At 37.4% G+C, this 19,086-nt stretch overlaps 2 protein-coding genes across 2 annotated transcripts in view; one reads left to right on the top strand and one right to left on the bottom strand.

Moving 5' to 3' along the window:
- LOC124262603 (protein DD3-3-like) overlaps positions 1-18,362 on the bottom strand; it is a 29,915-nt gene extending 11,553 nt beyond the window's left edge. Inside the window, exons 1-3 of the mRNA XM_046697107.1 lie at positions 18,311-18,362; positions 17,382-17,525; positions 5,370-5,450 (exon numbers count right to left, since the gene is read on the bottom strand). Of these exons, the coding sequence (XP_046553063.1) occupies positions 5,370-5,450; positions 17,382-17,522 (222 nt within the window). The 5' untranslated portion in view covers positions 17,523-17,525; positions 18,311-18,362. The remainder of the gene's footprint in view (positions 1-5,369; positions 5,451-17,381; positions 17,526-18,310) is intronic.
- Positions 18,363-18,660: 298 nt separating this feature from the next.
- The window catches only part of LOC124262595 (protein DD3-3-like), a 32,790-nt gene continuing 32,364 nt past the window's right edge, over positions 18,661-19,086 (top strand). Inside the window, exon 1 of the mRNA XM_046697093.1 lies at positions 18,661-18,807. Coding sequence (XP_046553049.1) covers positions 18,707-18,807 — 101 coding nt within the window. The 5' untranslated portion in view covers positions 18,661-18,706. The remainder of the gene's footprint in view (positions 18,808-19,086) is intronic.

The raw sequence follows: 19,086 nt of genomic DNA, 5'->3' as shown, positions 1-19,086 counted from the left end.
TGACAATGTATGGTTTTAACAGTTCCACATAATAAATAACTATGTTTTCATGCTAAAATAGTTGATGAATCTTTATAATACATTTCTTATATTTTCTTATATGTAACATATAACCTTTACATAACTATGTTGACCCTGACTAAGCATTTGCTGAGATGTATCTGCATTTGCATATTTGGACTTCAATTTATGTTTCATGAAGTTAATCAACAGTGTGGCCTTTACAAAAATAAAAGTTGTCAACAGAAGAAGCTGAAACTGAGCCAGGTTGCTTTAAACGCAGGCCTGGCATCCTGAGAATAAGAGTCTGCTTCTCACTTAAGGTTAAAACCTTAAAAAACATGAAAACTATTTTGCCAGTAACGAAATTTAAAAAGCTATAAAACAACAGACCAAATTTTAAATGGTTACCATTCAATTAAAACATGAACATTTGATTGCCTATGGAAAATATACTCTGAGAGAATACGTTGTTAGGATTTATTAAAACTTTGAAGCCAGGTTGAACAAGAAGTTCTCATACACCAAAGTTCATATGTAAGTGAAAATCTGCAAGAAATACCTAACACAATTTCTATAAAAATATTATGAGCCCAGTGAGGCAGACACAGGTAGGATGTGACACGTCCCGGACATTGTGCAAACATGGCCTGACCATGCCAGGTACACCTGCATAATGAGTCTGTAGCACCTGGGTGTGACCAGGACAATACATGGGGATTAACATTACTGGCATACTAGGCCATAGATAGACAGGGTCAGCCCAGACCCACAGTATGAAGTAATGTGTCCTCGTAGCACCAAACATTACACTCCTTCTGACTTCAGTGTTATTCTTTATACCTTCAGTAGGACATACTTGGAGTATTGATCTTTGTACCTGGAGTATTGGTCTTTGTACCTTAACTATTGGTCTTTGTGTACCTCGAGTTATGGTCTTTGTGTACCTTGCAAATTGGTCTTTGTACCTCGAGGTATGGTCTTTGTACCTTGAGGTATGGTCTTTATTGTCCTGTAGTATTGGTCTTTGTCTTGAGGTATTGTCTGTATGGTCTTGAGTTATGGTCTTTGTACCTTTTGAGGTATGGTCTTTGTACCTTGAGGTATGGTCTTTGTACCTTTATGAGGTATGATCTTGAGGTACCCTTGAGGTATTGTCTTTGTACTTTGTACTTGAGGTATGGTCTTTGTACCTTAAGTTATGGTCTTTGTACCTTGAGGTATGGTCTTTGTACCTCAAGTAGTACAATTTCTACTTTGCATTATATTTTCTACTTTGACTTTTACTTCTCATAGATTATTCTCATTCTACATACAGTATATCCTCCATCTACCCTGAATATTAATCTATCATGAGTTGTACTGTGTTACCTTCACTATTACTCTTTGTACCTAGAGTATTTAGGCAGCTCTCAACTTGAATCTATTCATACGTTTCTTTAATGATAAAATTCAGTTATTCAAATGTTCTAACCTCAACCGAATACCTCTCTGCATGAATACCTGAGGGCTTCTCCATAGGATGATGTGTTGGGGGAACTTTCTAATCAGCCAATCAGTGCTGAGCCTTCTAAAATCTCAGTGGAGTTTAGGTGTAAGGTTGTGAGGCTCGAAGGGAAGAAAATCTAAATAACTTCCAACAGCCTTATCAATGACAGATATAGTTTCAAGATCAAGTTTATCATTATGGCAACTGCAATATGTTAATACAGACCATCCAGTCATTCCTTTTAATATACAAATCTGTCATTATGTTATAGACTTCAAAAAGATATTTAAATCAAATGCTGTTCTAGATAAACAATATCCTGACCTTCTCAGTGGAAATACTGTGATTGACATTTTTAATATGAGTTTACATTCTAAATGAAATATTTCTATCTTAACATTCCCTTAGATGCTTTAACTATTACTACAAGCTTACTAGCAGAGAAAATAAGAGTACAAATTATCTTGTCTCAAAACACAATACAGTGTATATCAGGGGTGGAAATAACCCATTGCCCGACGTCCGAGTCCAGTGGTTTTTTTTCTGTCGGGCAAGCAAATTGTATATCACACTTTTCCGGTGTCCAGTTGACTTTCCAATGTTAATTATGTTGTTTATTTAAAAAATCAACAAGAAAACGGACGGTATAGTGGAAAAATTATCAGGGCAAGTGATTTTACATGTGCCACTGTACCGGAGTACACTAGCAATTTTAAAGTTATTTCCACCCCTGTATATATTGTTCTAGGTAAGAAGTAATATATCATTGTTTGTGACATATTTTTAGAAATGACTCAAACACCATGTGAGACTGACATTATAATTAATATATCATAAACACTACATGTTCCTTCTCTTCCTCCATGAATAATGTTCACAGGTCACTGATCACACAAAACACAAAGATAACCCCAGGCAACACAACATACTTATACCCGCAACAGACAATCACGACTTCATATTGAAAGGACAACATTGTGATACCCACCGTACCTGACATAGGGATATTATAACTACATAACAGTATTTGTATTATTTAAACCACAATGAAAACAATATCCTACTGTATATAAGTAGGGGGTGACCAGTGCAAGCATGTTGGATATACATCATATTTCACACTTGAGTGCATTCTAGGAACTTTTCTACAATCCTATACAAGTGTGGTTACATTACAACAGATGAACAATGACCATATACGGTGTGGAAATTGTTCATGCATGTATTCAGACCTACTTGACACTCATAACATAGGATGGAGGGTATGATGTCATCTCTCATATCGTCGTGCAAAGTAGGACGTTATCATGATTATCCATCATCACATGGATGAACATAAACCACAGCATCCTTGTAGGATAATTATCCCTATCCTCTTCATTGAGTCGTCACGATATGGCTGAGATATTGCCGATGTGACGTTAAATATTAACTCACTCACTCACTCATTGAGATCAAACTAGATTAGTGTACAGTGGCTTAAATTTTGAAAGATTAAATTGTTATTCATATTTCAATTTAATATATTATTAAAAATCATTCTTTTATTATTATATTTCATACATTAGTGGTGGTAGAGATTTGTTCTAGTTGGATAAAGCCGGGAAGACCTAGGTTAGATTCCTTATAAGGGTACAATGTGTGAAACCCATTTCAGGTGTCCCCACGCTGGACTCATAATTGCTAAAAGAGGCGCAAAACTAAACTCTCTCAGTTTTATATATTAACCTGATATTGTGTCAAGACAACCCTGATTATGCTGTAACACATATTTCATGTGTCATACTGACCCAGAAATTTTTTAAAACAAGGGAGTAAATTTGGTTAAAAAATTCAAAAATTTCAACAGAAAATCCAAACTCATGTTAGATATTAGAAACAAATTGATAAATATGTCAAGTTACAATGACAAACAAAATATTTGTAATAGATATTCCCTTGTTGGAATATATTCTGTATAACAGCATTGAAAAATTGAACGCACAGACTGCCTTAAGAAGCTTTTTATTCTCTTACAGTACCAACTCGTAACCATGGTATCAAAGTAGGAAATGAAGGACGAAACCGGTCGGTGTCTGGGACACAAATTGCGTATATCCCGGTCGTGTAGTATCGGGTCAGTGGCTCATGCTACTTCGACAACACGCTTGACAGACAGGAAGCCACGCAGAGGTCATAGCACCATTGGCTACTCACTTACTTCCTGATGTAAAGGAGTCAGAAACGGTTGTAAACTAATAGGGTTGTTACAACACACGTGTGTATTTGATGAATCAGACATTATCCGTTCATAAGTTTTGCTCATTATTCATGGCCACCAGAATTTAATATTTAAGTGTTTATCATTTGAACCTGTCTGATATTTTTCAAAATGAGATATGCAAAATGGAATATATACCCTCCATAATGCTTTGAAGCTTGTTTCAGTTTGCGAGACCCCTATATGATAGTGTCATCCAAAGTATTAAGTTAGAAGCAACACTATTACCAGGGCTACAGATAAGGGGCGTACAGGCGTAATGTACGCCTCAAAATCAATTAAGTACGACATAATATAAGATTTCAAGCGTATCGTGTACGCACATAAATACCTATGTACATCTAACATTTAATTTCCGTACAAATGGAAATCTATTTCGGATAAATACTTGTCAAGTTTCTTTTGTGAAACACGATTTGACACATGAGGAAACCCCGACAGTAGGAATCACTTGCGTTGCCATGCAACGATATGCGTCACTATTTTTCAATTGGCTAAAAACTACACTGTTCCTATTTATATCCAGTCGGACCTGACATTTCGCGCATAACACGGTCGCTCAGTTATTTCTCACGCCTCTTCAAATACAAATACATGGTTGGAAATAGTGATCGATGAATCGTCCAGACAAACCACACCATCAACTCACTCACACAAAAACATGTCAGTACTCCTTCAAAATTCTCAGTACACCTCCACTTGCAATATGATGTGTAAGTACACTCGCACCCCCAATAGTTATCTGGAGCCCTGCATTACTATATATTGTTTGTTTGCTGTACAAAAAATTCACTGAATGTTTGGGTTATTTTAATTTTATTATTTTAAGTAAAAAGAAAACACATAAAAGAGAAATAAAAGGGTAATGAAAACTAGATTACCATACATCATATAATAGTCAATTACTGGTTTCTTCCAATACTTATGATTATTCAACTTTGTTTCGCTGAATATAATATGCATACATTAGCTATGTACTTGCTATTGTATTCATGAATAAATATTTGTGAAACCCTATATTCATGATACGTATTGTATTCACCTCCTAGTATCTGTTGCAGCTAACACGACCAACACATCAGTAACTTTGAGTGCAGTGAGTGATCCAGTGATCGAGTCGAGTGATCGAGTGATCGAGTGAGTGAGTGAGTGAGTGAGTGAGTGAGTGAGTGAGTGAGTGAGTGAGTGTGTGAGTGAGTGAGTGAGTGAGTGAGTGAGTGAGTGAGTGAGATTTCAGCAATATTCCAGTCAGCGGATGCAGATAGAGAACTCTTTTCTGTTTTGTGCTGGTCATAGACAGGTGAGTCTGATATAGTCTCACAGGGGTGGAAATAACCCATTGCCTGACGCCCGAGTCCAGTGTTATTTCTGTCGGGCAAGCAAATTTGCATATCACAATGTACCGGTGTCCAGTTGATATTCCAATGTTAATTATGTTGTTATTTAAAAAATCAACAAGAAAATGGCCGGTATAGTGGAAAAGTTATCAGGGCAAGTGATTTTACATGTGCCACTGTACCGGAGTACACTATCAATTTTAAAGTTATTTCCACCCCTGTCTTACAGTTCTGACAACAGACAATGGTGAGATTCTGTGTTAACTCACTAGTTTGGACTTACCATGCGGTACTGTTTTCCTTCATCAGTGCCATAGGGTGCGTCTGTGGCATCCCCAACATTGTAGCCACCGCGGTTGTTGTTCTGTAACAATAATAACAAATACACTTTTAAAATTTTAAAAACTTTCACAAATTTGTTTCTTTCTATTGTATTCTTTATCAATTCACCAATTTTATTATACATTTTTAAAATATTTACACTTTACTAATCAAAATGCAATCACAAATACATATTCAGTCTCATGTTATACATTTATGCTCAACTTAAACGCCACACTACAACATCCAGATCCCGACATAGACATAATCCTGTTTGACATAATACTGATAGACATAATTCTGTCATTTCCTTAAGAGAGTATCAAAGCCATAAAAGATATGTGACACAAAGTGAAATCATCATGGCCAGGAGCTAAAACAGATTTAATACCCTTATAAAAGATGGAGCATGAAAAAAGTGATATTTGAACAACTTAGAAGTCATGGAAAACTCCATGGTTTTGACATAAAAAGTATCAAACATGTTCCATGGCTGACAGCACCAAGTGAACATCTAACTGTGAGAAATAATCTGAGTAGCCTGTTTCTTCTTTATTATATCTGCATCTCCTATGAAAATTATTTTGGGTCCTAGACTTGGTCATTTACAAATACTCAAACAATGCTTCCTAAGTACCTGTAAAATCAGCCTTTTCCCATATCAGATTCCTCCATCTATTTTCTATTGTTTTAAGCCTAATAAATCACAATGCTGAAATGAACAAAAATGTTTTCAAACCACACACATCAGACAACTTTTTAAAAAAACACTTAAGAGTTTTGCTGATTTATTAAATTTTGTATTTAAATTGCTTTGTACAAAAAGGGCCCTTTTCATATCTTGTTATTTACATAATCATAAATACAATGATGGTGACGACGACAATGATGATGATGATGATGACACCATTGAAATACCTCCCTTTGTAATAAAAGCATCATCACTATAGTCAAGTTTCACATTTGAAATTCAAATAATGATACGACACCCTCCTAAATATGGTGATGAAGAAGATGAATACTGATGAGCTGAGTAATGTTAATCACTGTAATGATCTCCACTGAAAGCTGACGTGTACAATTACAGTTAATTTAAACAGGGCACAGCGTGACGCATTTACCGAATAATGTGCCCTGTGAAGCAGCCATGACAGTACAGAGGACTGTAAGAAGATACCGATAGTGTAATTGTAGGTCAGTTATGTCACATTTAGAGGTCACGACTCTGGTGTCAGTTCCACGGCAGTGTGGTCATGTTCATGTCACTAGGCTTTAATGCATAATCAAATTGGTCACGTTGTTTATCAAATGTCGCAGTTTGTTTAGAGCAAGATTCGACTAGTCATTATGACAGAAGCTACAAATATTTCTCATGCATGGTCATACTCTCGTGTGTCATGTGTGTGGTATTATCGGAAGGAGAAGATGAAGACTGACTGACAGACTGAGTTTGGTTCTACGCCGCTTTTAGCAATATTCCAGCAACATCGTGGCTGGGGACACCAGAAATGGGCTTCACACATTGTGCCCATGTGGGGATTCGAACCCGGGTCTTCGGCGTGACAAGCCAACGCTTTAACCATTAGGCTACCCCACCCCCCAGAAGATGAAGAAGAAAAAGGAGAATGATAAAAAAGACAATAACAAACAATATTAATGATTGAGAGAGTTGTTATGCCACTTTTAAAACATTCCAGCTATATCACGATGGGGAAACCAGAGGTGGGCTTCACACATTGTACCCATGTGGGGAATCGAACCCAGGTCTTTGGTAACAAGCAGATGCTTTAACCACTAGGCTAGCTCACCGCCCCTACATCTACATCTCTGACATTGCATTATCTCAAAATCCATTACATTAAAGATAAGATTGATGATGAGTGAGTGAGTGAGTTTAGTTTTACGCCGCACTCAGCAATATTCCGGCTATATGGCAAGGGTCTGTAAATAATTGAGTCTGGACCAGACAACCCAGTGACCAACAGCATGAGCATTGACCTGCGCAAATGGAAACCGATGACATGTGTCAATCAAGCCAGCGAGCCTGACCACCTGATCCCGTTAGTCGCCTCTTACATAGGGCCCTCACGAGTCCAAACTTTGGGACTCGAGTACTCAAGGGGTCAGACCCGACTCGGAACCGAGTACCCGACAAATTGGATGCTTATCTAAAACCAACATTCAAGCATACATGTGGCTGTTCCAGCTTCCAGTCTACGGATAATGCAACATCTATATGTGAATCTAAACGTTCTTGAATAAAGCAATTGATATTTAATGTCAATGGAAGTATCTATTACCTTTCTATTATTCCAGTTCTACGCGATCAATAATGTGATCAATATTCACGAGCTGGGCCAATGATACCTTATTACGCCTGTAAATGCTGTAATATGATTGGATGTGTCCGGGGTAAGAAACCAATCAAAGAACTTCTCTTTTCTCTTCGTTATATGTTTGACTGCGCTTTCAAAATAATCTAATATTAATATGTCGTTGCAGTTAGGACATATTAGCAACTTTTAAACATGCACCTAGACGATAAGTCAAATAATCAATTAACCTTAATCATTGTTAAATTGCGGCAAAACACATGCACAAGCTGGAAGATATTTAGACAAAGCATTCAGTGTTCACGAATGGTGTTTCAAAGTAACAGGACATTGGGTCCTGTAAGTTTCAGATGTCTGTCTGACCCGTTGAAAATTCACAGGACCAATAGAATAAAATTAAACACACATTTCAGATTTAACATTTCTTATAACTGGCATTGAAATTATTAACAAACATAAGATTTATAAACTACAAACAAGTGTTACATGTCACATATAACAACTTTAGTCAAAGTCATTGTAAAATATACAGTCAGACACTGGGGCCGGCGGGTTGTAGACTTCTATCGGACCGTTGGCAAATCTGCCGGATTTGTCAGAGGGTCAGACGCTATTTGTGAACACTGAGCATTCATTGATTGGTGCTGTACTGGATATCTTGTAAGATGGGTCGACTATGGAACTTAAAGAATAAAATATGTAAAACAGGCTTGATGTTTATTTGAGATTTCTTATAGTGAAAACATTTTGGTTTCAGACTAAAGACTAAACATTTATTGAGTAACACTACACTGAATTTCTTTTTCCGAAACTCTGCTGAACGGAGATCACGTCAATGGTATTTATTGTGATTTTTAACTATTTCAGGATTTCGGTCTCCAAGTGTGAATGTTATTTTGAATGCGCATGTATGTTTTGATTGTTGATATATGTAACATAGAAATACTCTGTATAAGAACGACTGAATATCTATGTAGAAAACAAGTTGAACAACAAGAGTGAAGACTAATTGTATCAAATTGTCTGTTTAATGAAATTAATGCAAGAAGGCAAGAACACAAGGCATAGTTTTAAAGAACACAGCTTATCATTGAAACATGACAGATATCATACTACCATATCTTTAACGCACATAAGCATTGCTTTTTGCGTAATACCTTCAAAACATTTCCTGTCAACAGGCTAACAAATTACCAAGTTGCCCCAGCGTTGCTTGCTGAGCTGTTTTTCTGTCTTTGGCCACTAAATCAAGATCAAAATGCGTCCAGACATTGGATTTTTTCTCACGATCATCCATCTTGATTGCGTGAGACATTTAGAGTTATCTCCCATGTGAGTCCTCGAGTCCATTTAATTGGACTGGAGTCCTGCTTTACCCGACTCGGCCCCGAGTACTTGTCAGAGTCCTACTCTTACAAGCATGGGTTACTGAAGGTTCATTCTAACCCGGATCTTCACAGGTAGAGTGAAGATGATGATGATGATGCTGATGCTGATGCTGCTGCTGCTGATGATGATGACAGTTAATGTACACAGGTGCCTTGAACAGTTTGTTCACAACAAAAATGCCTGATTATGTCTGATGACCCACAGCTGGCTGTCTTGTTCCACTGACAAACCCCACAACAATCATCAAGCTTCTATTCAGTCCCGTTATTCACACTAATCCTCCACCCTGAGGATACCAAATTTGGCAGAGGAAAAGCAAAACACCAACGAACATAGTTCCCATTAGTAGCCTCTGAAGGCAATAATTCTGCAGCAGTTCTCAAGATTTCATTTTTGCAAAAGATTTGATCTGAATAAAATCTGACAGAATGTGTAACATTATAAACACTTTTGTCTCACTGAAGCAGAAGTAGGTTGCAAATTGAGGACAACTGAAATATATTATCATTTAGTCTTCTGGTCTATTCAAAAATAGAAATACATTTCTGAGACTGTAACCTGTTATTAACATAATGATTACATAAGATCATGAAAATGAACATGAAAATTATGATGATGAGTGGATATTGAGCACACGTGGGTGAAGAAAAGGCCTACCTGCCTATTAAGATGCAATTATATTTTCACTGGAGTTGTATCCCCTGACTTTTTTGTTTGACCTTCCAAATGCTACTGTTACCTACTTTTCTCACATACATCAGTGTTTACTTGAAGACAACAAGTTACTAAATATTCATCATTCAAACTTGGTAAGCAAATAAACTTTTTCAATTTTCTCCAAATATACCCTGACATGTTAAAATAGATAGAAAATAAAATTTGCCAAAGTTTGATTTTGGTGGGGAGCATATGCAAGGGTGGAAGGTATCCAAAGTTTGTGAATACTCAGAAAATAACTGATTAGTAATTTTAACTTAGAGATAAAATGACTAATTATCACTGAACACTCGATCCTGCGACTGACCATGGGTCTAGGAGCTCCACAGGGCGGTGGGGTAGCCTAGTGGTTAAAGTGTTCGCTAGTCATGCCAATGTTTAAGGCCCGGGTTTGATTCCCCACATGGGTTCAATGTGTGAAACCCATTTCTGGTGTCCCCCACTGTGATATTGTTGGAATATTGCTAAAAGCAGCGTAAAACTAAACTCACTCACTCACTTCTCTGGATACCCAAGTACCGACTCATCTGAGTTACCTGTCCCTGTGACCCCAATTATACATATATATATACACACAATTTCAGCACAGAATATGACTCTAAGGAAAAATGTCCAGATATTTCAAACTATCTACTTGCTTACTTTTCCAGGCTTTGCTCTACAGCTGGTATTTCTCTTCAAGGACCTTTGTTAATTTGAAAGTTCAAACTGCGCCATCATGAGAAAGAGAAAAATTGTTTCCTTGTCAACATGCTCCAAGTTGGGGCAGCTGTTACATGACAAGCAAAGTGACATGATTATTGATAAAGATAACAAAACTTTGAACGAAAAATCATTCTTTGTGATTCTTTGTTTAGGCTCATTGTGACTATTTATCACCAGAATATTACAATAAATTAGTGAGTAAGTGAGATTAGTTTTACGTCACTTTCAGCAATATTCCAGAAATATCACGGCAGGGAACACCAGAAATGGGCTTCACACATTGTACCCATGTGGGGAATCAAACCTGGGTCTTCGGCCTTACGAGCGAACACTTTAACCACGAGGCTACCCCATCACCATTAATATGATGAATACCATCACTATTTACTGAACATAACACAATAACACATTTATACACTGGGATCATATTTTTCGATTAATGGATGATTCACTTGAAGACACATATAATATCCATCTTTTTTGTTGTTTGTTAGTTGTTAAACTCCGCAATCCAGTGACCAACCGCATGGGCATCAATCTACACAATTGGGATACGATGATATGTGTCGACTAAGTCAGCGAGCCTGACCATCCGACCAATTTAGTCACCTCTTACGACAAGCTTGGGTTGCTGAAGACCAATCATATGCCCCTCTTAACAATATTCCAGCAATATAACGACAGGGACACCAGAAATGGGCTTTACACAAACTGTAGCATCTGTATTAAGTGGACAAAATGCAGGACAGCACTGTGTTACTGTTTGCTCATGCTTTCAACCACCAGTTTCCCTGACCTGACTAACTAATTCTTCAGAATACAGTGATGGATAGAAAGAACAAACTATTAACACAACAAATGGGTTCACATCTTTCTGTCTAATTTCTTTACTTCATAACGACTGTTAATCATATTCACCATAGTAAGTGCCCTCGTCCATTAATTGCAGCCTTATTCCCTTATTCCATCGAAAACAGAGGGCAACATAGAAGGTATCCTCAAAAAAGTCTAGTTTCATTGATGTTTGAAAAAAGGTTTAGGTACATTAAATCTTCTAAGCACCAGACCCTTGAACACACTGAATATGGTAGATTACAAAACATAGCATGGACACTGATAAGTGTGAAAAGCATTGCGAAACTGTCCCATATTACATGGCAACTATCACAGTGAGTAAAAGCAATTCATCTCGGCTGTCATGACCAAGGCACGATATTATCGGCAAGCCCACCATACCGCGAAACAACTGGCAGTCAAGTGTAGCTGCGTGTTGTCACCAAGGTAATCCTCTACAATAAGCCTGTTTAACAGCCATTGCACACAATATGGGCCTGTCAAAGGAGCAGCCGGGATAGACATATAATAGCCATATCCACCCGTTGATAGTGTACATAATGTACCCAGGTGTAGCCAAGTGTATTGTCGGGCATGACTATTGGCCAGTTTTCAGTCATGGGGTGACACATTCAGTCATTTCTGTCGGTGTGACTAAACATAGATGTTTGAAGGTTTGAAATATTGTTGGAGTGAATTTGTTACTAGAAATAGATTTTTTTTGGTGAAAGTTAGTGCGGTTACAATTAACTCATATATTCCATAAATCGAATCGTTATCCTTCATAATTCAATTCATTATTCTTGGGCACAAGAATTGAATAAGTGCGAATATTTTTAAAGGATTTTATTTACTTGGAACTAGTTTGTTGTTTATCTGAGGGAGATACGCAAAATGGAAAATATTCAAACCATGCAGTAGCCCATCTTGAGTTAATTTGCCAAGGCCACTAAATACGCCACTATCATTATGCTTTAAGCAGCATTGTTCGCAAAGTATTGCTTTTTCTGCTTTATAGAAAATATCATCTAATGGTCCAACTTAAGCAATTACATGACATGTTTGTTACATGTATTTTAATTTTGTTATAGTAAACATAAAGTATTCATAAATATTTGTATTTGTTACTATATATCCATAGAACATGGTCTTTGAATAATACAAGCTTATCTAAAATACTAAATACTATATCTCTCTTCAGCTATGTCCATGTCATGTCATGTCATTGTCAGACAATCCAGTGATCAACAGCATGAGCATCGATCTGCGCAATTGGGAACCGATGACATGTGTCAACCAAGTCAGCGAGCCTGACCACCTGATCCCGTTAGTCGCCTCTTACGACAAGCATAGTCGCCTTTTGTAGCAAGCATGGGCTGCTGAAGACCTATTCTACCCCGGATCTTCACGGGTTAATATTGCTTAAAAGTGGTTGACAACTACACTCACTCAATTACACAAAGTTTCATATACTATGGTATTATTGTCTAACATGTCTAAAGGCTGGGGAAATAATGCACTTTTACTAATCAAACTACTATTAACAAATACTAACGATTTTACTAATAAAACATTTGGTTAAAATGATCGATGTGTATCAAATGATATTCTGAAATAAAAAGGTTTTAAGTCTGAATTAATGAATATATTTGGCATTCACTTTGTGATGCGTGTACAGTCATCATATTCATATCCATTGGAAATGTAGCTATAGTTGTAGGATGTTGATATTAGTCCAGCTGTCAGTGAACATAAACATCATTTCTAGGTGCAGTTTTATGTTTTCTTTTCAAATATTTGTCTCATTGAGTGGTTTGCGACATCACCAGTGAAAATTTCAACCTTGTAAGGTCAAAAGACCAGATAAATATGTTATGTTGCACAAGAGTGAATGAATATTGTTTAATACAGCTTTTAGTGGTGTTCCATGTTACAGAGGGTTACAACAAATGGGTCTCACATGTACACACAGATGGAATTGAACCTGGGTCTTAGTTAGAAAAGTTCTGATCATGAACTTACCCAGCCACCCAATGTTTTATCAGAAAATTCAAATATCCTATTCCTTAATAGATATTTTCTCACTCATCTTTCCTTATTACCATAATAATGAGCCAGTTGAAAGTAGTTCTGGTATTGCTTCTTTACTTGAGTGAAATATACATTCCATTTTCTTCAGATAAATACAGAATTTCATCACCAAAAAAACCCAAATATTCCTCAAACAAACACAAAAAACAACGTAATTCTGACACAAAGTAGTGATATCTCACAATGACACATTTTGCACAATTCAGACTGCATTTTATCAAGTTCAGCGTGTCTGTTTTCGATTTTTCCAAAGCTGCTGGTAACAGTGCTAGCTTAGCACATATCTGACATAATTGCTGTACCAGTAGTCGTGCCTTGCATCCCAGCTCACCACAATACCAGTCTGTACAAATGTCAGCCAGTGTACAAAAACCTCATTACCCCGGAACATTCCACTCACTTGACATTACGTCAAGTGCTTGTTTCTATGGTCTGCTAAGTATTTACTCTCTAAGTCTGAACATTTTCTTTAATTTAAATATGAATGTAACAAAACAAGATTGAAGATGACAAAGTCTTAACCAGGAGAACTACTCCTATTAAAGCTTGCTATGTCTGACATAAGAGGTGACTATGCTCATCAAAAGAGGTGACTATGCTCATCATAAGAGGTGACTATGCTTGTCAAAAGAGGTGACTAATAGTGAGTAAGTGAGTGAGTGAGTTTAGTTTTACGCCGCACTCAGCAATACTCCAGCTATATGGCGGCAGTCTGTAAATAATCGAGTCTGGACCAGACAATCCAGTGATCAACAGCATGAGCATCGATCTGCGCAATTGGGAACCGATGACATGTGTCAACCAAGTCAGCGGGCCTGACCACCCGATCCTGTTAGTTGCCTTTTACGACAAGCATAGGCGCCTTTTATGACAAGAATGGGTTGCTGAAGACCTATTCTACCCCGGGATCTTCATGGGTCGGTGACCAATAGGATCAGGTGATCATGTTGACTCAGTTGATGCATATCACTGATCGAATCACAAGTGAATAGTTTGATGCTTGTGATGTCAATCACTGGATTGTCAGGTCCAGGCTATCATTTACAGACCATTTCATACAGGTGGAATGTTGTTGATCACAGCATTAAGCAAAAAAATATACAAACTTTTTACTGACAATCAATCATGAATTTAAATATTTTAAGACTGATTAAGATACTCAAACCTAGCAAACTCATTTCATCTCATAATCAGAGAGGATGCAAATAATATCAACTGAAAGGCCCGGTGGATTCAGAAGAGCATTGAAGTCGGAGAGAGTAAGTGATTGGTTTTACTCCCCTTTCAACAATATTCCAACAATATCATGATGGGCGACACCAGAAATGGGCTTCACACAGGGTACCAGTATGGGTAATTGAACCTAGGTGCTCAGCGTGACAAGTGAACACTTTAACCACAAGGCTACCCCACTTCCCCTTGAAACTTAACTGAAACATGATGTCCATCTGATACTGCTGTTCTCCTAAGCATGATAAGGAACACACGCATGTTTTGGACAGGCCATGACTGTCTTTCTTCACTCCTTTACCATGTTTTCAGTCTTACAAGTATTACCTTTCTACAATACATACAAACACAGTAAGCCAGTGCCCACTATTCCCTGGCATATTAATACATATTATGAAGTTTCTGTGTCCATTCTATACATACGGATGCAGTCTGGACGCACACTTCTGCATCACGTAAAACCCTGCTTTTTGTTTAACTAAGAGAAAATAAATTGGACATTAATGATATGTTTTCATATTTTACCACAGCCTTTTTTATTTCTTGTACAGTCAGGGCTCCAGATAATTTTTCAACATCAAGAGTACATACTCGTTATTTGTTCAATATAAGAGTACTGGAAAACCTAAAGAGTACATTTAGACTAAATTAGAGTGCTGAATGGAATTTAATGGGGTATCAGTAATCTTGTGTTTCATTTCATATATGCACCACAACATTGCTTCTTGTGTAAACAGGTCAGTGAACAATAAAACAGTACTTTTTTTCAAATAAATATGTCTGTAAATGATTCTAAGACTGTAAACCATTGCTGTGGTGCGTATGTGCTACATTTTCTAAATTATTTCCTACCGTATCATGTATATTTTTTAAGCCAATACGGCCCTTATCTGGAGCCCTGTACAGTTTTATTCAAGATTGTCCACCTAGAGTCAATTGGGGGAGGGTGTGATGCAGAAAGTATATGTTTGCCACATTTGGGTCAGAGATTTATTCAGGAGTCCAAACTATTTGCCCTAAACAAACAGTTTGAGATCAAATGTTATTTTGGGCATACTGGTTGGAGAGTAACCAGATTCAGAACATTGTGGACCCAATATTGGCCTCTGAGCAGGCCTGGGTACTAGCGCTGCAACGATTCACCCAGACCTCGATTCCATTCAATTTTCAATATTGGACCCTCGATTCAATCATTTTTTATTTGATACTTCATACAAGTAAAAACTTCAGAATTGGCTTTTTTAGCGTGAAATCCATCGTCAACTTGGCTATGTCTACTAACAACAATTCGCAGTAGATAATTATCCCAGCGTCAGCCAATCAGGTTTCTGAGCGCTTGAAACGGCTTGAGTTGGAGTCAAAATTACGTTCTGGCTGTGTGGAAATAATTTAAATAGGTATTCAAATATCGAATCGAAATAGTGACAATGGTCAAAATTCGAAACTAAGGTGTGAGATTCGATTTCCGATGAATCGAACCGAATCGTTGCAGCCCTACTGGATCCATCCCTGTTGGTGAAACATACAATCCTGGATATGGTGCAGACAAGCCAACTTTCATTATCAGTGAATGGGATTCAAACTGACAATCGGTGGATCCTGGTTCCACTCAGTTGTGCAGCAGTTTCCTGGGTCTTAGATGACAGGGCCATCCAAGGCCCCAGTTGGTAACAGATGTGCATTTCAACAATATTGCACACTAGAGGTGTCCAACAATTGTTCATTCCATGTATGCATTCAAATTGATAAAATCATAGAACTTTTATATTACAATTACATCGGTTTCACTAGGTCACTGTAGGTGTGTTTGTTATTTAACCCCATAGTTAGCAACACTCCTAGCATATGATGGCATCCTGGCATCGGAGGTAAAGGACTGTTCATAATTTATGGCTAGGGTGAACACCTCCCATCCCCCCCCTCCCTTCCTTAAAATCATCATCACCCCCCCAGCCATAAATTATGAACGGTCCCTAAATATACAAGTTTGAACATGATAAACCAGTGGTTGTAAATCCCATACTGGCAGGGTATGATGACACACAACTAATAAAGTCACCAAACCTGACCACCCTTACAACAAGCACTGAATCCTGGAGAACTTGGGGTGTAAGTTGTAACAAACAATGACTCAGGATGGAGTCGGTGAGGTGTCTGTGTAGAGAGAGTACTGAGATATGTACATGTGCAGTATACGACATACACTCAGGGCTTGACATTCACCCAAATTCACGAACAAGACAACAGACCCGTAACTTTTAAAAATCACTGTTCCTTACAGATTCTTACTGGTCCTGCTAAGGGACTCTTATTGACAGCCTTAAATATTTACTAGACCATCGGGATAGCACTTATCAAAGTTGCACTGGTCCTGTCAACATTTTACTAGACCCGGGCCAGTGGGATAGCGTGAATGTTGGGCCCTGACACTGAGAGAGGTATGCATCATCTCTGAATATATATAATTCTTATACAAACAAATAACTCCACTTAATCTGAAAAGTGAGTGAGTGAGTATTGTTGTATGCTGCAATATTCCAGCAATATCATGTCAGGGAACACCAGACATGAGCTTCAGCGTGATAACAGAATGTTTTCACCACTAGGCTAACCCACCACCCCTTAACTGAAAAGGAGCCCCAGTGAGCTCAGAGATTCAGAACCTTTCTGCTTACCTGGGAATCAAACATTCGTTTGTCATTTGTTCTTGTGGCAGACTTTTCCCCGAGTCTGTTGTTGGAGCCCCTCATGTTGTGGAGGTAGATGTCCCCACATGTCTGGCTTACGAAAACCAGGATAAGGTAGAGTCTCATCATTTCCTGGAGAAAAAATGACACAATAGAGTGAATCAAATAACACCCCATCCATTCAGAACTAGAACGTTTTTTAACTAAATTAATTGTTAAATCAGGAATTACATAATGCAGGAATCAAGAACTTTTGATCCAACATTTCAAGAAATACTCAAAAAACGTTTACCACAGTTTGTCTTAGACTTCTTGAATTACATTTCTTGTTTCTTATATCTAGGGCTGCGACTATTCGGTTCGAAAATCGAATGTGACACCTTAGTTTCGATTTTCGATAGCATTATCACTATTTCGATTCGATATTTGAATATCTATTTAAATAATTTCCACAGCCAGAATATAATTTTAGAGACTTGTAATGTATTAGATAATTAACAACAACAACAACACAGACTACCCTGCAAAAAAGTCTGGAAAATCACCAATTCTAAACAATTTTGTTTAGGTTATTTAAAAAAAAAAAATTGAGGTTTTTTTTTTGGTTGAAATTTGCCTAACTGAGACAACATGAGAAGTAGATTTAGAGCTGATACAGTTGGTTTGAAACAATTCATTGTTTGATTAACGAACATGATACATATGATGTCATATCCATACATAGTAGCGTATACAACAGTTATACCACGATCATGACGGTACATACATGCTGTCTACTATACTACAACTGGCTCATGCTGTCCTACATAAAACTTATGGCACTTGTCAATGAATATATAGTAAAATGATTGAATAACATATTTATCATTACTTTTATCGCCATGTACAGTTACAATTCATAAAGATATTTCGTTTACTTGGTATAAGTGTCGGGAGTATTTCGGTAAAAGACCTTACCTATTAATCGATGTAGATTTCCGTCTGTTCACTATTTACACCAGGGGCGGGTAACTCTCACAGAATTGCAGTCGAATATATATCACTACATCTAATTTAAATATATATCAACATATGCAATGACATCATGTCTACAACATTTCCTACAACGTTTGTTGTATTTTGCGATCACAAAAGATGACCGTATAATCATATAAGATCTTAATTGGGGTGTTTAAGTGTTGGGATATGTGGTACTACTTTGTAATACGCGTAAGTAAATATGCAAATGACTTGTAAAATCACGTGCCAGGTGATCTCACATGTACGTAATAGGAACAGATCCGGATAAACAACACTGCTCACTGGGAGTGGGAATGAAACTGAACGGCAAAATGTTACCGTTACTTCATATTTTGAGTGGAATCATTTTCATTATTTCAATTGTCGAGGCTGACATTTATCTCCACAATGTCCGGTAAGTACTGTAATGGCCATGTATGTTTTGAAACCATTGTTTTGGCAGCAATTTAGTGAAATCGTCACTTTAGCGTGTACTGTGAGTGAAAAACTGGACTATTGCAGGGGAGGTAACTGCTGATGTGTTGAATGTTAAAGGCAGGGCAATAAGCACAATGTTAGCACAGGCGTGAAAAACCATGGGCTTAACGATTGACAGTAGCAAATTATAATCCGCCCATGTTACGTGTGTATTTCAGTTTTTGTGTGACAATGTTTACTTCACATTAATTTTGAA

The sequence above is a fragment of the Haliotis rubra genome, unplaced genomic scaffold (genome assembly GCF_003918875.1).
Source record: "Haliotis rubra isolate DU_JTF1 unplaced genomic scaffold, ASM391887v1 Scf847, whole genome shotgun sequence".
NCBI lineage: Eukaryota > Metazoa > Mollusca > Gastropoda > Lepetellida > Haliotidae > Haliotis > Haliotis rubra.
The sequence above is the reverse complement of the archived record's forward strand: the minus strand, read 5'-3'. Positions and strand labels throughout refer to the sequence as shown.